Genomic DNA, 27,599 nt, shown 5'->3' with positions numbered 1-27,599 from the left:
ATTTTACTTTTTCAGCATTTTATCTTATGTGTACTTAATTTTTTTTGAACAATTATGAAATTCGTCTATCCAAACAAATTATTCCTGTTGTTAAGAAGCTTAAAAATTTTAAATTGCAATGTTGATCGATTTTTACGTCATTTCAAATTATGCAATTTTAAATGGCGAAATCAAGCATTTGAGCAGAATTGGGGTCGAATAAATTCAGACAACATAAAATTTAAAAATATGGCTTTGTTTAATTGTATTATTCGGAAAAAAATTATCAATTCTAGTCATAATTTACATTTGGTTAACCAAAATTACCTAAATTTGTGTTCCTGAAAATTCAATTTTTTTCAATCATTATTAAAAGAAGAGAATATAATATAAGTAATGCAACAGAAGCACAACAACTTATAATTAGCAGGACAACTATATTTGAATAAAAGATATTTATAGCTCAATGAAAATCTGAAATGGTTCTATAGGTATAGTTAATTAAGCAAAAAATAAAATTAACATGAAGGGGCCAAGTTCTTGACTGCGCTTCTGACGTAACTACTGGACCCCTATTTTCCACACTGCAATTTGCAATTACCCCGGCCCCTCCTAAAAAGAATACCTATAAACTATTAGAACAACTAACAAAAAATAAATTGGTGTTTATTACCAGATTTATCAGAAATGTCTTAACCAACAAATAAGGTGCTTTTTCAAGAATTTTTTTCTCAGTGCGACAATTAGGTACATGTGTAATAAATCATTCTTAGTTTGTAGCTGAATGAATCATTTAAATATTTTATATGTCAAGATGCCGGGATAGCCTGGTCGTTAGGGCGCTGGGCCCATGTCCGAGAGTTCGTGGGTTCGAACCCAGCCGGCCGAAGACTCCCCGTGTAGTAAAGTGACTGATGCACGTTAAATCTGTCGAGTCGCAAAAGTCCTCCTTGATCCCATAACAAATCAAAACTTCCGGAGGTCCTGGATTGGAGATCGATCGTTCTCTGATTCAGGTCAAAATTACGATCTGTGGTTGAATGAATGGATGTATGAATGGGTCCGTCCTATAAACGGGTTTGACGAATGGTGTGGCAGAAGTCAAATTCTTGACCATAGATGGCGCCACTGGAAAACAAGAACAATCGCACCCTCTCTGCCTAAACAGGCATACGTCAACATATGGCAAGATTAATGGCTTTTTTCATATCAAACCTTTCTTAAAAATATTTTGAATATACAGCGAAAACGTAAAGCTATATTTTTTTCATAAAAGTCAGTATTTTACTTAGAAAACATTTATTCTTCAGTAATAACATATTTATGTACAAATGCACAATTATTGATGTAAATAACACTGAATAAAAGTTGAATCCTCATTAGTTAACTGAACATTGCAAAAAAATACTAAATCAAATTACTTTAAAAAGTACCACCACTCAGGATGCCGGTACTTTTTAATATAAAATCCAGTTTTACCGGAACATGTTACGAAACAAAAAATCTCATATATTGTAATTTGGGCTGCAATAATTACCTTAAAGTAACTGAATCATTCTAATTAATTATTACTGTAAAAATCAATGCATAATATTTTAAGGTAAATGCGCCCAAAGTGCCGGTACTTTGTACAGTAATTTTTTTACATGTGATCCGGAATTCTTTTGCAACTGAATAAGGAGACCAAATGTTATATCTCCCGATTAAAAGCTTTCTTTCTAGCAAATTACTCATAAAATATTTTAAAAGTAAGGCTGAAACACAATATTATAATTTTCATGCCAATAAATGTGCCATTGAACTAAACTTACTTCGTCATTAACTAATCGTACCATGCACATAACATAGTGAAAAATTTAGCCCTCATAGGAAGGGCTGTCTGTTAATATAATTAATCGTGCTATTTTAGTATAGTGTAATGTTGTACAACATGCATATATGTGTGAGCAACAACCATATGCGCTTAACAAGACCAAATGTTAGCTCTTACATTTAATTCTGGTAATATGTTTAACTGCGCTAAATCTACACAACACCTTACTTTAAAAGTGCATTTCATTCAACTGTCATTATGCCAGTCATGTTCGCAAACCTATTCCAAGTTCTCTAGTTTCCATCAACTCCAGAGTGGCTCAGAATTTGAGTCTCTTTCCCAAGACAAAAGAGAACAATCAGGCTCTTTTAATTACTGGCTAATTAGAGTTTCAAATGTTGAGCCCCGGTTTAAACCGACTTTCGCGTTCGTTGAAGCGACTGAAGGAAAGGAAAGCAAAATGGTAGGATTCTCTCAGATGAGTGGATTTCGCGCAATTTTGTAAGACCCATTAGATACGCTGCGTAGAATGTTTATAGAATGAGGGCGATAAAATTAAATAAGTTTATCCGAAGACCACATTTCCTTAAGGCTTCACTCACAATTTGAGGACTACCTTCTAGGCAGAGAATTCACTCGATAAGTGCTTCATTTAATTTTGATTAGGATAGATTAATTGATTTCGAGTAATTGAAGAAACGTAAATTGATCAGATTAAATTAACAAACAAAGACTAATTGATTCCATCGCTTTTTAAATTACTGTATTTTTTTAAAAAAAAATCATTTTTTTTCAACGCAAATATTTTTTTTAAAGTTCTTGCTTTTTGTAAATTCAATATATGTAATATTAAATAAATAAAATTAAACAAAGTCTGAAAACCACGTTTTCCCTAAGGATTTATTTGAGGAATTTCTGGAATACCTTCTAGGAGGAGAATTCATTCAGTAAGTACTTCACTTAGTTTTAATTTGAATAGATTAATTGATTGCGAGCTATTGACGAATCGCAAATTAATCAGATTAGATTAACAAAGACTACGCTTTTCATTTTACTGTTATTTAAAAAAAAGCATTTTGGCATAAGTAAGTTACTTTAAAAAACTTGCTTTTTGTAAATATACTAAAAAAATATCTAAACTCCGCATTTTTTAAGGCTTTGCTCATAATTTGGGGAATACCTTCCTGGTGAAGAATTTACTCCAAAAGTTCTTCATTTAATTTTGATTTGAATTGCAATTTAATTAAAGAAGAGTAATTGATCAAATTAGATTAGCAAACAAAGACTTATTAATTCCGTCACTTTTTAAATTACTATTTAAAAACAATTCTGACAAAAAAATAAGCATGTAAATGTTTTTTATTTTGAAAATAACATGAAAAAAATAGTAATTAAATATATTTCTTCTCTAGTGTTTACGTTGTTTACAAGGCTATCATTTAGTCTTATCACAAATCATCTTTATCTAATATAACTAATAAATAATTTAGGGTGAATTTATTATAAATAAATACTTAGACAAGAACATAAAATAAACAACCTAGTACTGTTACATATTTTTATTATTATTTTATTCAATCTCGGTATTGTAATGAATAATGACTTACCTTTTTGAATTTTTAAACAGGCTTAATCTACAGTAAGCTTTATTAAACTTGCTTACTTTATTTAATTTATTATTACTGACTGGAAATTTTAAGAAGCTTTGTTAAAATAGTAGCTTAAACCGCCAATTTATTAATAGCAGTTTTCAAACGAAAGTTCGTATTCATGCTCAAGTTACGAAAAATTATTTAAAGTTTTCTTGTTTAATTAATGATTAATTTGAAACAGCGTGGACAAGCATTTTGTTCATTTTGAAGTTTTTTTAATATGTGCTGTTTATATTTTTTTAAACCTTCAATTTTTCCGTACTAATTTAGTTTACGAAAAGTTTAAAAAATAAATATATCATTTTGTTACTTGCTGTAACATGTTTCAAAAACAAGGTCTATTAAAAGACTTTCTGAATAAAATATTTAGTTTAATCATTGTTAAATAGCATAGTTTTTACTTAGGAGATTCCATGCTATTTAATTAAAATAAAATTGGATGATAGCTGTATTCTTTCCTGAAAAAAATTATAAAGAAATCGTTAAAATAAATTTTAACAAGGAATATAATCGGTTTTATAGAAACGCTTAGAAAAGTCTATTTACCACTGTATCTATAGTTATATACTGTAAAAAACTTCGATTCAAATTACTGCAAAAAATACCGGCACTCACGGTGTCTTAACTTTTAACCGTAAAATCCATTTTTACGGAATAAAAAATTTGACAGTAACAATCATCGGAAAATCAGCGAATTGCACTAGTTAAATAAATATTTCCGTAAAAATTACGGTATAATATTTTACAGTGTAAAAATTGATTTTAAGGTAAAATGGATTATACGGATAATATAACCTAAGTTAATTAACATTAAAATTAATTTCAACTGGAATTTTTCACAGTTAAATACTCTCATTAAATCAAATTGTTTACATTCAAGAACCAAAATAGAATCATAAATTTTTTTTTCTTCCTAACTTGTGAATTTTTTTCTAAAAAATTATTGAAAGTTGTATGTGTTTGTGTATTTACTTTCAATGAAACCCTAGACACTTGCTCTAATATTATAGCTTAAAAAATCTCTAAAGGGAACTGAAAAAGAAGATAAAAATGTTGGATTTGTACCACTTGGGAGCTCTTGAAAGTTCCAGTCTCGGATTATTGCTTTCTTTCAGCTTGGAATGTAGACGTCACTTTTAAACTATTTCTTCATTTTTTTTTCTTTCCTCGTTTGCTCTTGTTCAGGCAATCTAACAACGTTTATTGCAAATGAAAAATTACTTATTTAAACAGAAAAAAATAAAGGGGAAATTAATGTTTTCATTTTGTTAGTATAGCAATTGTGATTTTTTTTCGTATGTTAACCAGGTAATTTTATTTGAAATCTAACGACTAAAGAGCTTAACTGAAAAAAAATTGGGATTTTTGAAAAAATCTAGAATTTTAGGGTAAACGTCATAATCATATTTCAATCTTATTTATTTATTTACAGTAGAGCAATAGAAAATTCGGCGCTTAGCAAACAGCCACCAACTTTTTGCTTTGCCCCTAGCTAATTAAAAAAGTTTTCATATTCTATTATCAACCTAAGAGTTTTTTAGACTTTTTGCATAGACTAACTTATTTTCTTATTTACTTATTTATTATCTATTTATTCACGTAGCTTGCAATAAACCCAGAGTAACAAAGGATTATTGTAAATAACAGTAATAAAGATTTATTGTTCTGTAAGACTGTAAACCTAAACAAATTCCGCATGATTGAGTAAATTCTTACACACTTGCTAATCAGTGAAAATATTAAAAGCCTCAATGCAATAATTAAATATAAAAACATATGGAAAATTATAGAATACTGAAGACTTTTCGCAAAGAATAGATGTACTAATTTTTTTTAATGTTTTCTGATTAGAACAATTTTTAAACGTCTTTGATAACAAACAGATTACGAGTGACCTTAAAAAAAAACAGTCTTTCAACAGCAAATTAAAGAGTTTTTGCTCAAAAAGATTGCAAATCAAATTATGGTATAAAAACACCACTTTGGGTGCATCATTCATATAAACTATTTTGCCGTAAATACTATTTTTACCGAAAATACTATGCCATAATTTTTATGGAAATATTTATTTAATTAGATTGAATCAGTGATTTCACAGTAATTATTACAGTAAAAATTACGGTGCATCAGATTTTTTGTTCCGTAACATGTTCCAGTATAAATGGATTTTACGAAGAAAAAGTACCGACACCCTGAGAGCCGGTTCTCTTTACTGTATTTGACTAGGGATTTTTCTGCAGTGCTAAGTACAAACGCTTTAGTCCGCTCTGTTAAAATGAATGACAGGGATTCCATCATTTAGAAGCTTAACGCATTGATAAATGGCAATGATCAATAATAATTTTATGTAATAGTGCAAATAGGAATTGAAGCTTTAATTTAAATTTTTAAAAAAAAATTCTCGTCTTATGATTAAAAAGAAAGTCAACACGTGACGTAACTAAACCTTAAATAATTTAAACATCATTCCCTATTTTTATAATTTTATAATACTTAAAATATTTCGATTGGTATTTTTTCAAAACATCTTATTTTTAATACCGATTTCAAAAATATATCCAATCCCGCAAGTAAACAAACTTTTTATATCACGCTCCGCAAAAACATTTACGATATCTTTCTCGAGTTGGTTGCAGTTATAAATTTTCTATAACTTTGAAACTCTATGGAAAAGCATAAATGAAAATTATTTTTTATAAAATATTAATTTTAAAATAATAATTTTAAAAATTTCAGATTTTTTTTATTCAGTTTTTACAGCGTTCTAGACGAACAATTCAATAGGGAAATTGACTGAATCCATTTAAATAATATAACATATTAATTGCATTTTTAGCTAAATAAAAATAAAATTACTCGCAGAAATCCAATTTTGACAAAAAATAATGCTTCATTTTATTTAAAATTTTCCTATGAAAGGTTGTTGATTCCAGCTTGTACTTAAGCATCTATTTCTTCAAAATATATTTATGGATATTCAAGGTATAAATTCCGAAATTAATATTTCGACAAAATTAATGATTAAAAATATTTAAAAAAGTTACTATCAATCAAACGTTATTATTTTTTCATATTTAATTATACGTACCAAATAAATCCCGAAATATGAAGAAAACTAACCATCGAAATTTCAAGCATGTGCTTTTAGTACCAGCTTCAGCACAGTTTACAACGTTTTGTAACATGAAACGTGTTACTATGCTTCTCCAGATCATTAAATACCATTAATGAACAATATAATTAATGAATTAAATACCATTAAGGAAAAATGCCATTAATGAATCAAGTAACATTAAGGAAAAATGCCATTAATGAATCAAATACCATGAATGAAAAACTTCTAAAGTCAACCCAAATAAAGTTATTCAGTAAACCATATTTAACAAATGATTCGAATAAACGATATATCTTATATAAAACGTCGTAATCACATACTAAAAAAAACATTTGCAGGAAAGTTAACTTAACTACCAATCAATATGAAATAAACCATTCTTTTAAATTACAAGAAAAAATAACATAATAGATTCGAAATTAGCACTTCAATGACAAATTATCAGTACAAGTCGTCATGGGTAAATAATGAAATGTTAATTTATGCCTAAAAAAAATAAAAGTTGAAATTACGCACTCCATACCTTTTTTCAAGCATAAAAACGCATCTTTTACAAAACAAGAAATATCCGTAGCGTGATATTTTTCATTTCAGAATTAATTAGCAAAAATATTTTTCTTGGTTCTATATCGTCTTCCCTTAGTATACCATTTAAATACATCGAACTGTCTACAGACGTAATGTTCTTTTACTATAATGCTTTCTTTAATTCCCTTAGTCACGCTATGCAGATGACACAAAGAGAAAAGTTTCCCAGGGTAGGTTTACCACCGTATGCAAAATAAGAAATTGGGTGCGAAGGGATAGGGGGTAAAAGCTACCCTCTCATAAATAATGAATTTTTTGTAATGTAAATGAACAAAATTCCCCAGTTTAGTTTATGATTACAAACCGGAATTCAAAACTGAACGCGTCATGCACAATTCCGAAAAGGCTTTACTGGCATTAAAAACAGTAGTAAGAATGTTTCCTTTCCTTCGTGGGTTTGTGTTTGTTTTTTATTTAAATACATTATTTTTAAAGAAAAAATATATACATGAGTAAATTGTTTTAAAGCGGCCTAATTGAAAAAGAATACGTTTCATTATTACTTAGTTCCATGCAAAATAAATATTTTTAAATTTCGTATCAGTGGAAATTAAACTAATAACCTAAGAAAAAGGACGAAACAACTTTGGGAGAGAGAATTATCATCCATGTAAACATCAATAAAAAAGAAAAACTTCTTTTTAACAAATATTTTTGGTCGTAATCAACTTTTAATAGTTTGCATGAATTTATGAACTCATATATGCATTTTAATGGCTAAATTATTAGACGCACTGTAAGATTCTGCCGCTTCTTTTCCTTCGTTTCGGGCTCAACTCGTATCCTGACTCAATTTTCTTTTTTATGCGTCGTACGCTAGTTTCAAAAACCTTCAATTTTCATGAAATTTCGCAGTTTGAAAATATTTTGGAATTCACGATGGTCTTCACTTCAGCTTTTTTACATGGTGAAAGATCGCCCTTGATGAAAATGATTATTTCAACACTGCACACAAAATAAACAAATAGCAGAATAATAAGATAATGAGAAACAAATAAACGCAGTGCATGAAATCACAGAAACACGTCCGCAATTGACACACGTTACAACACGACTAAAAACCGGTATGCACTTGCTTACGTTCGTGTATCAATTGGTTAACATTGTAATGCAATATATTAAAAATAAATACAAATAGGAAGTATATAAAAGATCTCCTGAATGAAAATCCATTACATGCATATTTAATTATAAAAGTATTGCATATAAACTCGTGCAAGGCATGTAATTATTAAAAAACTACAGTGCGTCTAATAATTTGACCAGTGAATGCATGCATGCATGCATATGCATATATCCATGTATGGTTACAAATCAGCTTTCTCAAATGCATAGTATGGCCGGAACAGCCTAGTTGGAAGGGTACTGGGCCCATGTCCAAGAGTTCGAGGGTTCGATCCAAAGTCTGCCGAAGACTCCCCGTGAAGTAAATGGTGACTGATGCAAGTTAAATCCTCCAAAAATCAAGTCGCGTTAAATCAAGTAGCGTTAGTTAAGTTAAATCAAGTCGCAAATTCCTCCATGTTCCCATAAAAAATCAGGAGCTTCCTTGTCTTCTGGAATGGTTCAAAATTACAAGGATACGGAGTCGAACATAGTAGTCGTAAACCCAAAAATTGGGTCGGTTGTTCAACGACCGATATAAAATGCATAGTATGCATTTGAGAAAGCTGATTTGTAAACATTTGGTTTTATTTTCAAATCCAGATTAAAGTTTACAGTGTACACTTTTTTTTAATTTTGTATGAAACAAGTTATCTCATTTCGGAACCGAGAATCTTTATTATTGCAAAAGCATGTTCTTTAAAAACATAAAACAGGCAAAACCGTTTAAAAGTTTTTTTTTTCTCTCACCACAATGCACTAGTTGTGCGCATTCAATGTCAGCAATTTTTAGCCATGCTTATTTGTTATGTTTTTTAATGATAAGAATAGCTAATTTGTAGCTAAACATACTAACGTAAATTATTATTTCATAAAATATTATAATATCATACTAAAATATTTCATAGAAGATAAAGAAAAATCTGTTGTCAACAAAATGTTCCAGAAAATATTTAATTACTTACCCCAGGCAGAGCTTTAATATTATGCAATGCATTTTGAGCTTCTATGGCAGCCTTTCTTGTAAAAAAAGTAACAAAACAACATCCTAAAAAGTTAAAGGATTATTTAAGCCATTAATCACATTTTAACATAATAGACTAACAAATAAAGAGTTAAAAAGTAAAAATTAACTCATGAAATCTAATACTCTATTAACATAAAAATACCAAACAAAAAAAGTAGTAATTTAAAATAAAATACTTGAGGGAAAGTCTGAAATAAATAATTTTAATATTTTTATTTTATCGATGCAACAAAAAAGTATAATTTTTAAGACATTAAACATTAAATTCAGTTTAACGTCCTCTCCTCCAAAAGGAGATTATCTATGCATTGAAGTAAATAGCGATAAATAAGGTTAATATTCGACTAAATTGAACTTTATACATTCCAGAACATAGCATACTGGCGAGCAAACTGTAATAAGGCACCCCATATCTGTAAGGATGCTAAACGAAAAATTTCAATCTTCTACTACTTTTATTTCCCTAGTTGGCACAGAAGTTACAGTTAAGGGATCGTTACCGTAGTTAAAACCTCAAGCGTAGGAAGAAGGCAAGATTTTCATTTTCATGCAAAGTAACTTAGCATTTCTTTGATTGCAGAAACTTTTCAAACCATTTCACAGTAAAGTTCCATTCTCTTCTAGGTTTTATCATCAGTTACAAGATAACGTAATTTGACCTAAAGCGACCTTAATCTACTAAGCGGATGAAAAGACTCATTATTTAAATCTCTGTAAGGGAAAGTGGGGTAACACCCGTTAGTGGATGAGAGCGGGTACCTAGATTATGACGAAATTAGTTCTGTTTTTTTAGTGGAAAAACGCTGAATTATTATTTGCTAGTGAGGAAGACTGGCGTGACACCATACTGGCTTGTTATTAATTAATTCATGGCATGTGTGGTGATAAATTTGTTTTATTCTCCTAACTCTCTAATTTTTTTTAAACAAGCTATATTTATTGCTCATTGCAGAAATAAAAACTATTACTAATTTAACCTATTATATTTTTCCTTAAGGTTCCGCAGTGGACTGAACGTTAAGATACGGTTCCCAGCAGATCACCGAAGTCGAGCATCACTGGCTACGGTCATTGTGGGGGTGGGTGACCACTTGGATCAGTCTGCGTGGGGACCGAGGGTGTGCGGTATTGGTCCTCGTCGAACTGTTCTACCGTAAAGTGCTCGACTTCGCGTGCAGGTCGTCGGGCTACCGAAGCGGGGGTGCCATCCCCTCTGCAGAGGATCGAAATTGTGATGGCATGTCTTCGGATCATCCTCAGGGATGTTTCCCAGACCGTCGCCAATAGCCCATTGTGCAGCTCTAGTGCGACGTAAATTAACTACAACAACATTTTTCCTTAAGAGTCATATCTTAACGAACAATAAGGATTTAATCGGATAATAACACTGTTATGTTTCTAAATTTGTATATTATTAAAGTGAATGAAGTTTCTAAACAAGTAATATTCCTCTGTTACGTAATCTCTGCTCTTGAGGTAAGAACGGGTACTCGGTTTCAACTCAACTTGATGGGAGTCTATGCTGAGCTCACGAAAGCTACAGAGCAACGGAAAAGGAAAATAACTATTTACAAAGCAGAACAAATGTTTTACGGGACTCAGGACGCAATTTACTACGAGCCCTTTTCTTAAGGCACAAAAAGTCATATTTTCATATTTTACAGAATTTTTCAAGTGCCGTTAAAAAAAAATATTGTTTTTATATAGATGAAGAAATTCTCAGCAATTTCGTTTTAAGAAACTAATGAATGAACACTATATTTCTGGAAGAAGTGTTGATCTTGCCCTCAGCAGTTCTGGGCACCGAGACAATTGAGTACCCTTTGAGCACGGCTTTGACTACCCAATCAGTACCCAATTAACTACCCTATTAGTTTGAGTACCCAATTATACATGTAAATTGCATGTATAAGTTTCTTAAATTATCATTTAAAATAGAATTGTTCGCTACATTTTCACTGAAATTCTAGAATGTCTAAATACCGCAATTGAGTTAATATGTACACCTGGACAGGATAAGGATAATAATTTTTAGAAGAATTCTATTTTATTATTAGACTAACCTAAGATACATTTACGGAGTGAATTTACAGTCCCACGCTTTAAATGCTTTACAATATGTAAATCAGGAAATTGAATTTCGATTCCCTCACGATTGATGGTAGTGCAGTGTGTTTGAATGTGCTGCCATTGGTATCGGAGATTTGAGCTTGCGTTTTTTATTCAAGGAGACAGCATGTTTTTTTTCTTCTCAAAAAACAAGATATATTCATTTTGAAGTGTTACTTTGCTAAGAAGTCCTATTTTCTCGTTATTGAAGAGTTTCTCAATAAGTATTTTGATACAGCAGTGCCCAATAATTAGTTCAACATTTCAAGGCAAATGAATCAAAAGCTGAGAAGAAAATTTAAGTATGTTTACTATTTTAAACCATGCAAAATTCTGAAAATTTGGAAGAAAGTTTATACGCTCGCTAAACAAAAGAACGAGAAAAATTTATGAACCTCGCACGAAACTCGCACTAACCATTTCTAACATTAATACTGAAATACTCAGTAAATAATTCATGATATGGTGTTAGCGAAAAATGATACCATTTATTGTAACTACTAAGGTTTACCAACTATCAATAGAGGTCAATATTTAAATAAAGACTTTGTTTGTGTTATTTGCATATGTACATATATATGCATATATATATATATATTAAAATTTAGGAAACAGCTTTAAGTTCTCATTATTATTTTGTAAAAATTAACAAATAAAGGAGATTTTTGTGTCGTTCATAGAATTGCGAATTTCAATTTTTACACTGAAAAATATTATATTTTTTACTTTAATCTTATTGTAAAATGTAGTCCTAACTGTACTAATTTTCTTTCAAAGCAAAATATACAGAATTAAAAGTCCATATTAAGGTCAGTAAATGGTCAAGGTTGCTTTTTTCTAATTACAATCGGTTTTCTTGTATATTTGATCTCATTTTAAAACCTCTACACAGAGCGTAGGAATGTTGCAGGGTATAAAACGTCAGTTTGTTAGTCAGGCTCCTGGGGTTTGACGATAAAGACTGACTGGTCCTTCACTAGTATCTAAACACTATGGCTTCACTAATAGAGTTCCATTTTTTTTTAATTTAAAAGTTTTTACGGTAAGTATTGATTTAACAACTAAAAGTCTTGGTATTTTGAGTGTGAGTACATTTGATCCTAAATTATCGTAATTTTTAAGAGTGCAATAATTAATAATCATAATATTCGTAATATCAATTTTACATAAATGCCTTTTTATATAATTTTCCAATTTTGCCGTAATAAATTTCATAAAACATTAAAGAAATACCAAACCCTTAATTATATTTTTATTCATAAAAAAGGCATACATTATATGTATATTAAATGAATACATACAGCAGAAGAATATCCGAATACTCCTTTAAACATGCCCTCCGTTCCGTAAACTACCGCCCCATTAACGATGTTGAAAAAATATATTGAGAACTTTCAAGGATTATCAGCACACTTCAATTCCAATAAAACCCACCGTAGGGGTTAATAGGAAATACGTGCCTGAAATAATACATTTTTCTAACCTAAGGGTATCCATACATTTAAAAGCCTATCACGAAAGGCCAATCAAAGAGCCTTCTGCAGCATCTGTGCTATTGATCGCCAAGTAGGGGCTATGGCTTATATTCCAGGATACGTCTGAACTTACATAACCTCTGCATTAGTAGCAGCTGTTACGTATGGCTTCCCACAATAGTTTTCCTAGAGGGGGCCATTTTTGTTTCCTCATAGCGATAGGAGTGGAGAACAAGGAGTAGAGAAGGTTGTGATGGTTCCTTCCATTACAAAAGCAATGTCCCACACGTGCAGCATATCTAATAAATGTCCGGAGAAACTATGAATCTATTATTGAGAGCTTTCTCAATTTGAAGGAAGATCTGAAGGATAAGAATACAGCAGAATTTTGCAAAAAAAATTGCCTTAATGTGATAAAATGTCATTTCATATTTTCTGATCATTTATTTCAGCAATGTCGTAACTGGAAAATGGTTGATTTTAAAATGTAAAGTTATTGCTTATTTACTTTTAAAATTTAAAACTATTTTGTTATTGTGGATTGAGTTTTAAAATTTAAAACTATTTTGTTATTGCGGATTTACTTTTAAAATTTAAAACTGTTTTGTTAGAATTTACTTTAAAAATTTAAAACTATTTTGTTATTCTGGATTTACTTTTCAAATTTAAAGCCTTTCTGTTTTTGTTGATTCACTATTAAAATTAAAAATTATGCAGTTACTGTTGATTTTCTGTTATTATACTTTTAAAATTTAAATTTTGTTCTCATTTTATCGTAAAAGGAAAATAAAACATTTGGTTTCATTGTTTCATTTCTATTTTAAGAGGCCATCGCCATCTTGGATTTTTGGTTAAATTTCAATTTGTGATTTCTTTCTTTCTTTTTTTTTTTTTTTTTTTTTTTTTTTTTTTTTTTTTTTTTTTTTTTTTTTNTTTTTTTTTTTTTTTTTTGCTCCTCAGAAACTTTTGATTTTTTGGCATTATTAGACACCTTTCAAAAAAAGTAAACAATAAAGGGATTAATTGATTAATTTCGGAGAATGATAATTGAGATTTTTTAGAACTTTTAAAAATTTTCCTCAAAACTTTAAAGCAATACAATGAAGGGATTTGTAGTTTTGAGTAAGTGACTTAAAAATGCAAGTTTCTCAGTTTGAAATCAATGTTTATTACAGTTTGAACTAATGAAAACTAATTTGGATGCCGGTAAAAAAATTATTTTAAAGTAAATTGTATAAAAACAAATATACTTATCAAATATCTAAAAACCGCAACTATACCATATAACTACGTATATTGCTTATTGCAGAATTGTATTCGCATAATTTTGTCACAATCTAAATTATCACATACTTTATATCTCAAATTGTAATTGAGTGGCTGCCTTTATACTGTCAAAAATAACAATCCGTTAAATAGAATAAATTTCTATCATCAATTTATTTGTGAAAATTAAATAAAGAGGATTAACACATTAAAGAGGATTAACATATTTAGAATTTAACTTCCCGTTTTAACCCTTTCGACAGTTAAGTTCAGTTCGGAGAGGAAGAACCTCTTCAGTGCCGCAGTTAAACAACAATTTGTATAAAAGAAACTCATAAAAACTTCTACAAATGCTCCATAAAAACTTCTAGCTACAAAAAACGCTACATGAAAACTTCTAAAAATTTTTTTTTCTGGAATTATATTTACAAGGATACTATAGTATATCACGAGAATCGGTAACTTCGTCGTTAACATTATTTCGTCTTAAATGTTTACTTATGAACTAATTATTGTATTTTGTGCTTTAGGGTGGTGTAATAAATTTCTAATGAAGATCACCTGTTAATTTACCTGTCACCGATTGATCACCTCTCAGCAATTGATCACATGTCACTAATTATCGTTTCACTTGAGATTTCTTTAAAGACTATATCATAAGAGCTTTCAATTATTTCTTTAAAAGTAGAAGCGAAACATTTGTCTATGCATGAAGCATTTAGTTTTATTTTGTATATGTTTATGGTGAAACGACATTCATTGAATATTTTAGAGATTTCTTCAGGTGTGTATTAAGAGTGCATAAACAAACATTCTAAATTAATTATACTCTTTAAAATTGTCTTTAAAATTCTCGAATATAAATAATATTTGTTTTATGGCTTTGTACCAAATGAAATTTGGATTTTGACATAAAAGCTATTTTTCCGAATCCCAATACAGCTTTAGATGGAAAAAATAGTTTTTTTATTCCAATATAATTTGCATATTCTAGTACATTTAATTTAGCACATTGAATGTTTTTACCAATCTACACAAAATTAAATATTATTACTAATAATATTATTCCTTAACTCTTCATTAATCACTATTTAAATTACATCACATTAATTACACTATATCAAATACTATTATCATTTTGTACTACATTAAATAATATTAATATTTCAAAATATAATTTGTTTTCTAAACTATAAATTATTTTATTTTCAATGTATTTTTCCTTGTTAGATAAATAATAGAAATATGGTAGTAATACTGCCAGTTTATTTTAGTTATTTTTATTAAGAGATAAAAAGAACCGAACAGCGGTTGGCGAACTCGAATTGATCATTTTCCATTACAGGGATCGATCAAAACTGCAATTATACAGGGAGTTATTTTATTTATATTTTTTATATCATTATTTTTATCTTTATCACCCTTTACGAGCGCTATTAAAGGTACTGTTTTTCTAGTTTTTTCTTCAATCTTCAAATAACAATCGACGGCAGATGCTTTCTTAACTGCAGCTTTAATCAAAAGAAAGAATAGATCGCCAACGTAGGGGGACATTGTCAACAAAACAGGAAGTTAAAATAACAATAAAAACTTTTGTCATCGTTTCGTGCTCTCATCTGAGTTCGAAAATCAATGTTAAGAAATTTTGCTGAGAGAGAAACAGCGTAACTGATGTCTACAATATAATGAATATAAGAAAAATCCATTTTTATCTTCTCAAATAATACACCTTTCCCAGGAGTTTGGGAATAATATTTATTTTATCATAACATGTTCTCACAAAATTATTTTTCCTCTATGCTGGTAGTCTGTAAAAATTTTCACTGAATACCCAATATTCTTCTATCAAAAAGAAACAAAATTTAAATTTCATTCTATGGTTCTGTTACATTTCCAATGATGTTCAAAAAATAATTTTAAAAGCCGTACATTTTATCGAATTTTTCAGGACATTCATGCAAAGTATAAAGAAATTTTTTTGCACTACAGGCAGCAATTTGAAGCAAAACCTTATTTTACAACGATTCATTGTGTACACACACACACATACATTATATATATATATATATATATATAATATTTGTCACAGCAAAAGACCGAAATTGGTAGTTGTTGACTTTCACCGGTGAATGTCGACAATCACAGATATGCTTTGGTAAATGTCCGAAATATTTATTACATTCGATTTGATATGAGTTTATTCGTGGATGTAATTACATTTATTCGATATTTTAACCCAACACTGATGTTTTTTTAAGGTTAAGTGCCACTGCCCGGTATACATTTGCCCGGTATACCCTCCACTGATGTTTTTTTAAGGTCAAGTGCCATTGCTCGGTATATATTTGCCCGATTCTCCAAACACTGATGTTTCTTCTAATCTATCGTCAGTAAGTATTAAAATATAGAATAAATATAAATATAACAAATAAATATAATAATATTAGCGAATAAATTAATATAAAATTGGATATAACAAATATTTCGGACATTCACCAAAGCGACTATGTGATTGTTGACATTCACCGGTGAGAGTCAGAAATAAGGGTATTTAGCAATTATTTCGGACATACACCAAGCGACTACGTGAATGTTGACATTCACCAGTGAATGTCCACATTCTCCAGATTTCGCTGCTTCACCGCTATATATATATATATATATTTCATAAAATGAATGTACGAAGTAATATTTATGTGCTGAATAGTCCAGCTCAAGTGAAGTTCATTTATGCAAAAAGTAATTTTTTAATGTAAAAATGCCCTTCATATTTTGTTTAAATTGGAATTATAAATCTATCTCGATGTCAGAAGGTTGCGATGGGCAGACAGAAACAAGATTTAAAAAGAGCAAATTAAACTTTGTATAACCATTATTATCCATCCAAGTGATACAAATTGAAGTACACCAGATTTAAAATTAGGGATACAAAATAATCCCAATGACCTCATACGTCACATTCAAAAAAGGAAGCGTTAGTAATTACAATTGGTATATAAAATTGGCCAAAGGAATAATATGGTTTTCACGGTTTAGTTGAAGGGAAAATTGAAATCTTAATTTATACATAATGATTTAAATATATAATTCTATAATTTATGTGTGAAAATGCAATATAAAATTCAGGTAATTAAAGTATAGAAATGTTGCCACCAACGTACAGAAATAAAGCTATCCTACAGATTATCTAGCGCACAAACGGGTTAAATATGGTGATCTATTTCGTTCCATCCGGTTGTTGAATAATTAATGTCTGCAAATGTAATATAAAAGGTATGAAATTGAAGTATAGAAATGCTATCACTAATGGGCTGAAATCAATTATCCTACAGATTTTCTAGCTAATGTATATGCTAAATACACCGATCCATTTAAGATAAATATTTTTTGACTTATTAAAAAAAATCAATTAGGCAATCAGCACATTAGTTGATATGGAGTCAATCATTTTTAAAACTATAATACAAAAAATCAAATGATTTAAAATATTATTTATAAGAAAATTAGCATGATACAATTTTGTTATTTTTTAATATCTGAAGAATCAACTCAATAAATGCAATAAAATAATCAGCAAAATATTTGACAGAATAGGAGAAACAAACTTTTGAACTTTAATGATACGGGAATCGTTAATGAGTGCACTATCTACTTAAATAGCGGAAAACACTTAATTCAGCATTTTAACAGATTACCTTAGTTAGTAAGAAAATCTTCTAAATAATGTGCATATGTACAACTTTTGATCTTTAGAGATAACATACAAAAATATAATGAGGTGTTGCCTCAAAAAATACTAAATTATATAATAAATTCAGAAAACACGATTTTGGTTCATTGAACCAAAATATACGGTATTCATATCGTAACGGTTTACCGGAAATTCTGGTTTTAATAACTATAGTTCTCTTTACCACACATTTAACAAAAAATACAAAACTGGAAAGTAAATTTTACCTAATAACAGGTTTTAATGCCATGCTCTAAGGTATGATAAACCAAATTTTTCCTCATTCACTAAATTTTATCACAAATATATTTAATAGTTAATTTTGCATAAACCTTTGCCAATGATCTTCGTTAAAATTTACCGAGTTTTTTAGTGTTTTTATAGAGCTATAAATAGGGTAAATTTTGTCATATTCTGAAAGATTTAACCATACTTTTTTTTCTCAATGTTCAGAAGTTTTTAATCGTTTGTTTATTCTATAATAATATCAATACAAATGTTAAAATTAAATCAATTCAAAATTACCTTAACTATTACTACAACTACAACTGCTGTGTCAAGTTTTGCTTCTATCATCTTAAGAGGTTTGTATCTTTACGAATCTATATAACTATTCTCTTAAAAATTATAAGAACATGTTTTCTGAAACTGAATCAAACGTTTCCTTGAAATTTTAATGGAAATGCATAAAATACNTACCTTACACTGATGTTTTTTTAATGCTAAGTGTATGTTTTTTTAATGCCAAATTTTTCCTCATTCACTAAATTTTATCACAAATCATATTTAATAGTTAATTTTGCATAAACCATTGCCAATGCTCTTCGTTAAAATTTACCGAGTTTTTTAGTGTTTTTATGGAGCTAGAAATAGGGTAAATTTTGTCATATTCAGAAAGATTTAACCATACTTTTTTTTCTCAATGTTCAGAAGTTTTTAATCGTTTGTTTATTCTATAATAATATCAATACAAATGTTAAAATTAAATCAATTCAAAATTACCTTAACTATTACTACAACTACAACTGCTGTGTCAAGTTTTGCTTCTATCATCTTAAGAGGTTTGTATCTTTACGAATCTATATAACTATTCTCTTAAAAATTATAAGAACATGTTTTCTGAAACTGAATCAAACGTTTCCTTGAAATTTTAATGGAAATGCATAAAATACTTCGGAGAATAAATTTAAGTAAACATTTATAAAGCAAAACTCTCAAACAAATTCCATTGTGCTGAAAGTAAAATTATTTATAAAATATTCAGAATGTGTTTTCACATTGTCTGATTTATTGTATAGTGAAATCTCTTATCAACTCCTTTACTTCAGTATTTATGGAGATTCTGTATTTTATTTATTATTTATGTTCTCATGGAAAAAAAACGATTTTTCGTTCACAGCTAACATTTTAAACTCACGAAGTCTTGCTTGTTTTTTTATTTTTAAAATAAAGTAAATAAGTGACTGTTATTTTCTTTAAAAAATCAGGCTTTTGTTTTTAATGAATTAAACAAGTTAAAACAAATTAATCAAGTTGAAATAAATTAAACATGCCATTTTAAACAGATTAAACAAGTTCCATATGTTTTAAATAAAAAAAATTCAAAATAGATTTCTTTAGAACAATAAAACCAGTTCAAAAATCAAAGGAAAGAAGAAAGTATATTCTAATGTGCTTAAATGCTTGTTTGTTTCAAGTAACGTTTAATTTTTAAAATAAAGGTAAAATAAAATACTTAAATACCTCATTTTACTTATTTTTTTACTAGTTTGCAACCATATTAAAGTTGCATCAAAATGGCACAATAATAAGGATTAAAGTATTGGAAAACAGCAAATTACTCGCATTTAAAAATTAGTTGCTAATTTCACAAATTTTCATGTCTCTTATTTCATGTCCGAGTTTTCATGTATCTCATTTAATTAAACTTTATTTTGTATGGAAAAATAGACAGTGTCCCAATAGAAATGTAGAATAAAAAATAAAGCAGACCCGATGGAAAATTTCATCTTTAAACTAAGTTTTGTTCATTAAGAAGTTACAATAATAATATAAATAAGTATAAAAATATTATTTACTCGCTACATACTTAACATCAAAGTATTATTTTCCTGTAAGAGTACACATTCTTGAGCATCAATTCTTTAATTAATAAAAAAGGTGACGTGCCTATTAACATTGCATATATAGTTTAATATGTAATTACACTGCTCAAATAAATTAGGGGAGCAAGCGAAAAATTGAAAACACCGTCACGAGATAGCCACGCATGCATGTAAAATTGAGAATACAGGTGCAACAAAGTGCAAAACGAAAAAAAAAATAATAATAACTGTGCGGGAACTAACCTTTTGGAATTGCAAAAGAAACATAAAATGATGCCGGAGGGCAACAATTTGATCATGTGAATGACAAAGAACTGATTGTTTGGAAATGATACAGAGTGCTTAATACAGTGTATGGTGCTCCCAAACTCTGTCGCCCACTTGTTTTGCATGAATGCGATGGTGTTATCGATGGGACGTTGGGAAACCACACGTCATACGAGGGCATTCCAAACATACTCAGTCGGATTAAGACCAGGAGAACATGCCGGCAACCCTGTATGCTGAATTGAATCAGCTTCAAGAAAATTCTCAACAAGACGAGATCTAAGATTATCTTGCATCAAAAGAAAGAAACCGCCAATAGCTGCAGCATAAGATGCATGTGGTCTCTGAATCTGGTCTGCATACCTTTGAGACATGAAATTGCTATTTGGAATAAAATGCACGTCAGTGCATCGGTCATAGGGTTATTTCAAATGCCCCCTTTTCGCTGTACTAAAACACGCTTGGTGTTTCACTCTACTCTGAATCGGAACACGCCTGTAAACATAACTTGATTCCAATTACAGTTGCGCCCAATCTCGATGTTCAGCAGCCTACATTCTTGGGTAGCACGGTGTCTTGCTTTCAGCGAAAATCACACCATTTGCCTTTGTTGATACAGACTACCCTAATGAAATTTATTTCTGATAGTTGGGCTTGAGAATCTTCGTCCTGTTGCCAAAAGAAACTGCTTTTAATGAGCATCGCATTGGCAGTTCTGTCTCGAGGAACTATTAACAGGGTATATTGGTCATTATTGGCTGTGGTAACACGTGGACTACCTTGCCCTGGCCAATGCTGAACATACCCTATTTTTTGGAATCGATTCCAGAGTCTTGCAATGACACTTCTTGCCACTCTAAAAGCGTCGACTACACTTCTTTGTGCTCGCCCAGATTCCAATCTACCGATAATATGCCAAATCAAGGATTCTGGTAGACATTGCCGTAGCATTTTCAAATTATCTTTTCTCTAAACAAAAGCCAATTCCCCACTGAGACAAAAAACAACTGTGGCTTCTACAAAATTACGATCTCTGCTCTTTTATTCTGTTTCAGTTTATTTTTTTCCCCTGGTCATAAACGTTGATTTGCGTATGAAGTTTTTTTTTTCCATTTTCCGCTGCACTGAATGGATGTTTTGTTTTACGTTAGTTATCAGTAGCTTAGAGTTGGTAATCAAAATATTTGCGTAATTCCGTTAAAATCATGCTCTCCCCAAATTTTTCAAATTTAATATTCGTTTAATATACGATAGTGACTTTTCTTATACAATTTTTAATATCTAAATTAGTTATTTCACAAAGTTGTTGTACAATTACAACTACGTATAGCAAGTAGTTGCTTATAAGCTACATATCATAGCTACTGAACTATGAAAAACTTTGTTACTTTAATGCTTATTTAAATAGAACTAAGTCTTACATAAGATGCTGTTCAAAGTTCTTTGTTAAGCAGCAACCAGTATCTAAATAATAAAAAATACTTCTTAAAGCTGAGCTTGTTTAAATTTTGTTTCCCTTAAGAATCATCAGCTATTTTTTTAAATATTTTTGCAAAGTCATTAAAAAAAGGATAAAACATTTGTTTCAATATTACTTCTTTCTGATAACAATGATTCAAACGTGTTAGTTCAGAACAAATATCTCCTCTATAAACAGAGAACGACACAAATTTTTAAACTTTGTGTAAATTCGATTTCCTCAAAACAAATACAGAATAAGACTCAGTTGTAAGTTTCTTTCTAATTTATATGAAACGAAACCGTGATAATGTTGTAAAAGAAGTGTGTGAATTTCAAAGAACAAAGGAGAGGCTTTAATGAGAATCTGAACTGCGTTCGATAAAAGAATATATACGTTTTTATTTTAGAGCAAACTAACTTTTTTTTTGGAGCTTTTGACGTTTACGCATTTTTAATTCTCTCCGTAGTCATTGTTTAACATAAAAAGAAAAATGAGAAACAAATATGTGCTTTGAATGTGATTTTCTTCCAAAAATAGAAATAAAAGTGGATTAAGTGAAAATTTTATGCTCTGATGTAATATATTTTGTAACAAAGAAAATTATTTTTCACTACGTGGCATGTTTTTTTTCTTTAGAGAATAAAGTTCTATGAATTTAAAGATTTATACGCTAAATAATAATACAAGAGGTGATTTCTTACATTTGCGTCCGAAAAAAAAAGCATCTTTAAATTTTAAAGCACTTATATAAATGAAAACTTACGAGCACTACTGAGTAAAAAAGTTTGCAAAAATATAAAACTGCTAATATATTGTTAAACTTTATTTAGTTTTTTTATTGCATTGCTTTGGTAATAGAAAACTCCTTTTTTTAGAATAGCACAAGAGAATAGAAATATATTTTTGACACGTAAGTAAATAAATGTTTTACTGCTTTTTAGCATAATGATTTTACAGTATAATGTCTCTAAGTATTGAAAGAATCTTCACAATGCTAATATATCTGGTAATAAAGTTTGAAAGAAATTAAAACTTAAAAACATCTGCAACACACATTGTCTTTTTTTAAGAATATAAACTAAGAAAATAAACGCTTCTTAACAGTATTTTTTAAATATTCTCAATAGATTTATCTATCTCGATAGATTTATCCATCTTAATCTAGCTATCGTTACAAGAAGCATAGTTTATGTCGTATTTATTTGTATTGAAAAACAACATACACTTAAGCAGAACAATCTGAAATACTAATTATATTAATTTAAATTACATATATTTTTCATTTAGAACTCGTTTTGATAAATTTTATGTGCATTTTATATTATATGTAATTTTATATGTACACACATATATATATTAAAGTTGCAAGCAATATGTGTTTAGTTGAAAATTGAACATGTCAAATTTTTAATGCTCTAAACTAATATAAGAGCTACGTTACATATTTAGTGTCAACTCATGTTCTAGATCTAAAGAGAATAAAAAATGTTGATATCGAGGAAACGCATATACTTTGATTTTATTTGATATCTTGCTTTCGGTATTTATATTTTCCAGCTTCTATATTTTGAATTTGTTGAGAAAAAGATTTCTTCTTTTATAAATTTCAAATATATTCCTTCTATACTTATTTTTTAACCTAATTATACACGTTTTAAATACGTTTGATGAAAAAATATATATTAATTTACAAATTTGAACCATCTTTTGATTAAATGCTATTGTAGCAATTATCTCTTCGCACAGAATTAGACTTTTCATATGGAATATTTTACGTTCGAACTATTGTTTCACTAACAAATTGAAAACTATACCTTAACAAAGATCGACTCAATATCCAAAAAAAAAAGTACCCTCATAAAATCCTCTTTCATTAAAGGAAGAACAGTACAAGCAATTACGTGACAACGGGAAAACGAAATAGATACACAACTAGTTACCTACGGCCGCAATCAATCTAAGTGCACAAGGTCAAACCTTTAGGTTCAATTTCGCTAGGTTTTCGGAACAGTAGCACTCCGTTGTTAGGTTGTAACCAAGATCTTCGTTATTGCTTTCGCTTAAAAACAAACAAATAAAGATTTCGACAAGAGGAGGTACCGTGGGTGGTATACTTGCCCAAATCAACAGGAGAAAACACTTTGTTGCTTTAATCGTGTATTGTTAGGATTAAATGGGCAAAAGGCCAACGGCGAAATATTTAAGAAACCGGAATAGCCGATTGAATGTTTTTCAATGCGATGAAATGAAGTCGTCTGTGGATGTTTGAATATAATCACTAAGAACCAAGCCGTTTGTTCTGATTTATAGAATGTCTCTAGTAATAACGACAAATGTTTGTTCGATTTGAATTTAAAAGAAACTGATTTTAATTTAAAGTACATATTATAAATTTGATGCAATTTAGTTAAAGGAATTACGGGTTTCCTTGCGTTTCTACTTAGTTTAGTTTTTAATTCTTTTCATAATTTATATTTAATCCTCAAATCTGTTTTGAAATAATTTTTTTCGCAATTGATTCTTTTAATTCTATAAATATTTGGACGTCTTTAATTGCTAATACATTTGCATGAATATTTGTGGGAGTTAGTTACCAGGTTTGCCATTATGCGTGTCATTTAAGAATTATCCCTTGATTTAAATCTTTATTAAATATAACAAAAATGTTACAATCATGAAATCCCAATAATTCAGCTTTGGGTCGGATAACGTCTCATTATCTGCTTTTGATTTCATTATCTGAATTTTTCCACGTTTTATTTTTTCAGAATGAAACACGAGATGCTTAAAAAATTAAAAACAAAAAGTAGAAAAAGACCAACTTGAAGAATTTTGCAAGTTAATAGTAAATTCTTTAAATTCTGTAAAATTGCTATAGATCTGTCTGCTTTAAAGCAAAGTTTGGCAAGAAAAACTAGAATACGTATTATTAACATAAAGTTTAGATAATAAGATATAAGTACCTTTTAAAATATGCTCGAAAAACTAGTTTTAAACGGGTTGCCTCCCCTGGTTGCATACAATTACAGCCATACCTCTCCCATTGCTTCAATTACTGATACTTTATCGCCTATAAATTTTCAGGTCATTAGACGATTGTTTTAAAAAAACATAATTTAAAAATAGATTTCCGTTCAAAATTCATAATATCGCAAAAAGTTTTTTTTAAATTTCAGATTTTGTATTTACCTCAGTTAATAATTGTGTGACTGGTTCATAAAAATTTTGTGCTGAATGTTCAAGTCCGTAAATTGCCTTAGAACTAATCAGAAATCCATTTTAAAAATAATTATTTCACGCATGGGAGACGAGCTTGACTTATCAGTTGGTGTACGAGCAGCATTCACGAGAAAAAGTCGCACAGTAGGTGAAGTTCAAGTAGGAGAATCATCTGTTTAAAAAAACATAAAGCAACTGCTTCAATTATAAACGCATGGACAACAAGTAACGAAATTAGTCCTCTAGTCTAGCAATTGAAACATCCAGATCATTCAATCATACAATATTATTTTGGGATAGTAAATCGGTTTCAGACCAGTAGAGAGAGAAAAAGACTTACAATTTTTGTATCTAGTACGTTAGACATTTAAAAAGGCAATCTTCTTTGTATCCTGTCTGTTGCAAGTTCAGAAAAAATCATTATCTCAATGGAGAGAGCGTGTTTGCATAAGAGTACGTCATATGGATGCCAAGCACCGATCACGAAAGTATAGCAACATCGCCAACTCTTGAAACGACACTGCACAGCCTTCTTTTTGCTTTCATAAATCGTGTGAAATAAGTAAAACAAAGCTTATTGAATGATCAATTAACAAGTGAAAGGAATTAATAGAAATGATATCTGAATATCGTACCAAATATGCGTCTTTCTGCTCCTATTTAAAGAATCTGATAAAAGGAAAATATACAGGGTGTTTATAAAGTCCCGGACCCATTTTGATGTTTCATAACTCAGAAAATAACAAAGATAGATTAAAATTAATAACATAAATGGTTAGATAGACTCAAAAAATTTTATGCCCCTTGTCAATGAACTTCCACGAGTGCCCCCTTCGTCACACGGAGAGTATCAAGTCGATAGTCAATTTCACGCCAGGTAACGGCATGCATGTCGGCATCCACAGAGGCTATTGCGGTTGTAATTCTGGCCTTTAGATCATCAATGTTCAACACGATCCTCCTGTGATTGCAGAATGTGTGGTGTGGACTAATGTATGGTGTGGACTAATGCACGATCGAGTCATTGGGCCTTTTTTTTACAGAAAAGACGGTCTCACCAGTCGTATACTTAGACATGTAGGAAAATTTCGTGTTTCCAAACTAGAAGAGCTTCAGCCACATGTCTGTTTGCAACAAGATGGTGCACCATTTCATTGGGGTATCATCGTTCGTAGTTCTTTGAATGAACATTTACCAGGAAGATGGATTGGGCGAGGAGGTCCAATTCCTTGGCCACCCAGATCACCTGATATAACGTCGCTGGACTTATTCGACTTTTCTTTGGGTATTTATAAAGGACAATGTTTACAGGAGGATCGTGTCGAGCATTGATGACCTAAAAGCCAGAATTACAACCGCAATAGCCTCTGTGGATGCCGACATGCTTGCCGCTACCTGGCGTGAAATTGACTATCGACTTGATATTCTCTGTGTGACGAAGGGGGCACACGTGGAAGTTCATTGACAAGGGTCATGAAACTTTTTAAGTTCATCTAACCATTTATGTTATTAATTTTAATCTATCTTTATTATTTTATGAGTTATTAAACATAAAAATGGGTTCGGGACTTTATAAACACCCTGTATATTGCTTCTCCAGACTATTTTCTCTACAGTGAAACCAAAGTAAAAACTCCTTATCTCGCGTTTGATTTGTTAAGGGCATGTCAGCATACGACACGCCATTTTCAGTGGTCCAATCAAATTCAATGCTCTTGCAGCGCCATATAGATTTTTTTTTTCTCAAAAACAAATAACCTCCTTAATTATCGAAATAAGTCGCTAAGTCTAAGATTCCAGTAAGACTAGGAAACTATAACCTTTTTTTAATAATTCTATGATATAGATCATAAAATATAGCAGTAATTAAATTTCTGTCTGACATATTTAACTTTTAAAAGCTTTTAAATTGTTTTGAAAGCATATTTGTGTAATTTGATAATGAAATAAAATGGAAATATATGAAGTCGTGGATGAATACTTAAATCCTATACCGCAATGGGTTTTTTTTAACTTACAACGGAGTATAATTGCATACAGTATTGGCGGAAAACAATCAAGAAAAAGAACTATGTTTAAAACTGCTAACAAATGGAAGATTTTCGATTGTTCTTGATATTATATGTTGTTTAGATATTCTTTGATTTGCAGCTTCAAACTCAGGGTACAGAGACAATTTAGTCAACTATTAACACAGAACCTTGCTTTAAAACCCTAAAAATCAAAGACTGGAGAAGTAAAGAACATTCCGTGAAACCACTGAAGATAGGCAATTTTAGTGCTCTTCTCTATAGTAAAAACAGCTCTAGTTTATCCATTAGAGCTAAAGCTTCATACAATTATTCGAATCCCGGGTGTGACTTAAACATTATAGATATGATCCACAATTCTAAAATGCAGCCATAAAAGACGAGGGACAGTACTTGCGATGCTAAAAAAAGGAACCTAATTTGTAAAATACATTTTTAATTTCTTATTGGTTCGTTTTTAACACAACCTGTTGTACTTAATACTAATATAAAATTTTACAAGAACGTCACGAACGCATATATATATATATATATATATATATNATATATATATATATATATAATAAAGTTTTCAAACATTTTTATCAAGAACTCATATTAAAAAATAAATACTTCATTTCAACAGACACTATCAATCGAAAATTTATTTCGTTATCAA

The 27,599-nt window shown here is 29.8% G+C and overlaps 1 protein-coding gene across 2 annotated transcripts in view; it reads right to left on the bottom strand.

Moving 5' to 3' along the window:
- The window catches only part of LOC107455088 (CUGBP Elav-like family member 2), a 751,728-nt gene that overhangs the window by 555,170 nt on the left and 168,959 nt on the right, over window positions 1-27,599 (bottom strand). For both annotated transcript variants that reach the window (XM_043046908.2, XM_071187614.1), the window contains exon 3: window positions 9,217-9,299. In XM_043046908.2, the coding sequence (XP_042902842.2) occupies window positions 9,217-9,299 (83 nt within the window). The remainder of the gene's footprint in view (window positions 1-9,216; window positions 9,300-27,599) is intronic.

This window comes from Parasteatoda tepidariorum, chromosome X1 (genome assembly GCF_043381705.1).
Source record: "Parasteatoda tepidariorum isolate YZ-2023 chromosome X1, CAS_Ptep_4.0, whole genome shotgun sequence".
Classification (NCBI taxonomy): domain Eukaryota; kingdom Metazoa; phylum Arthropoda; class Arachnida; order Araneae; family Theridiidae; genus Parasteatoda; species Parasteatoda tepidariorum.
The sequence above is the reverse complement of the archived record's forward strand: the minus strand, read 5'-3'. Positions and strand labels throughout refer to the sequence as shown.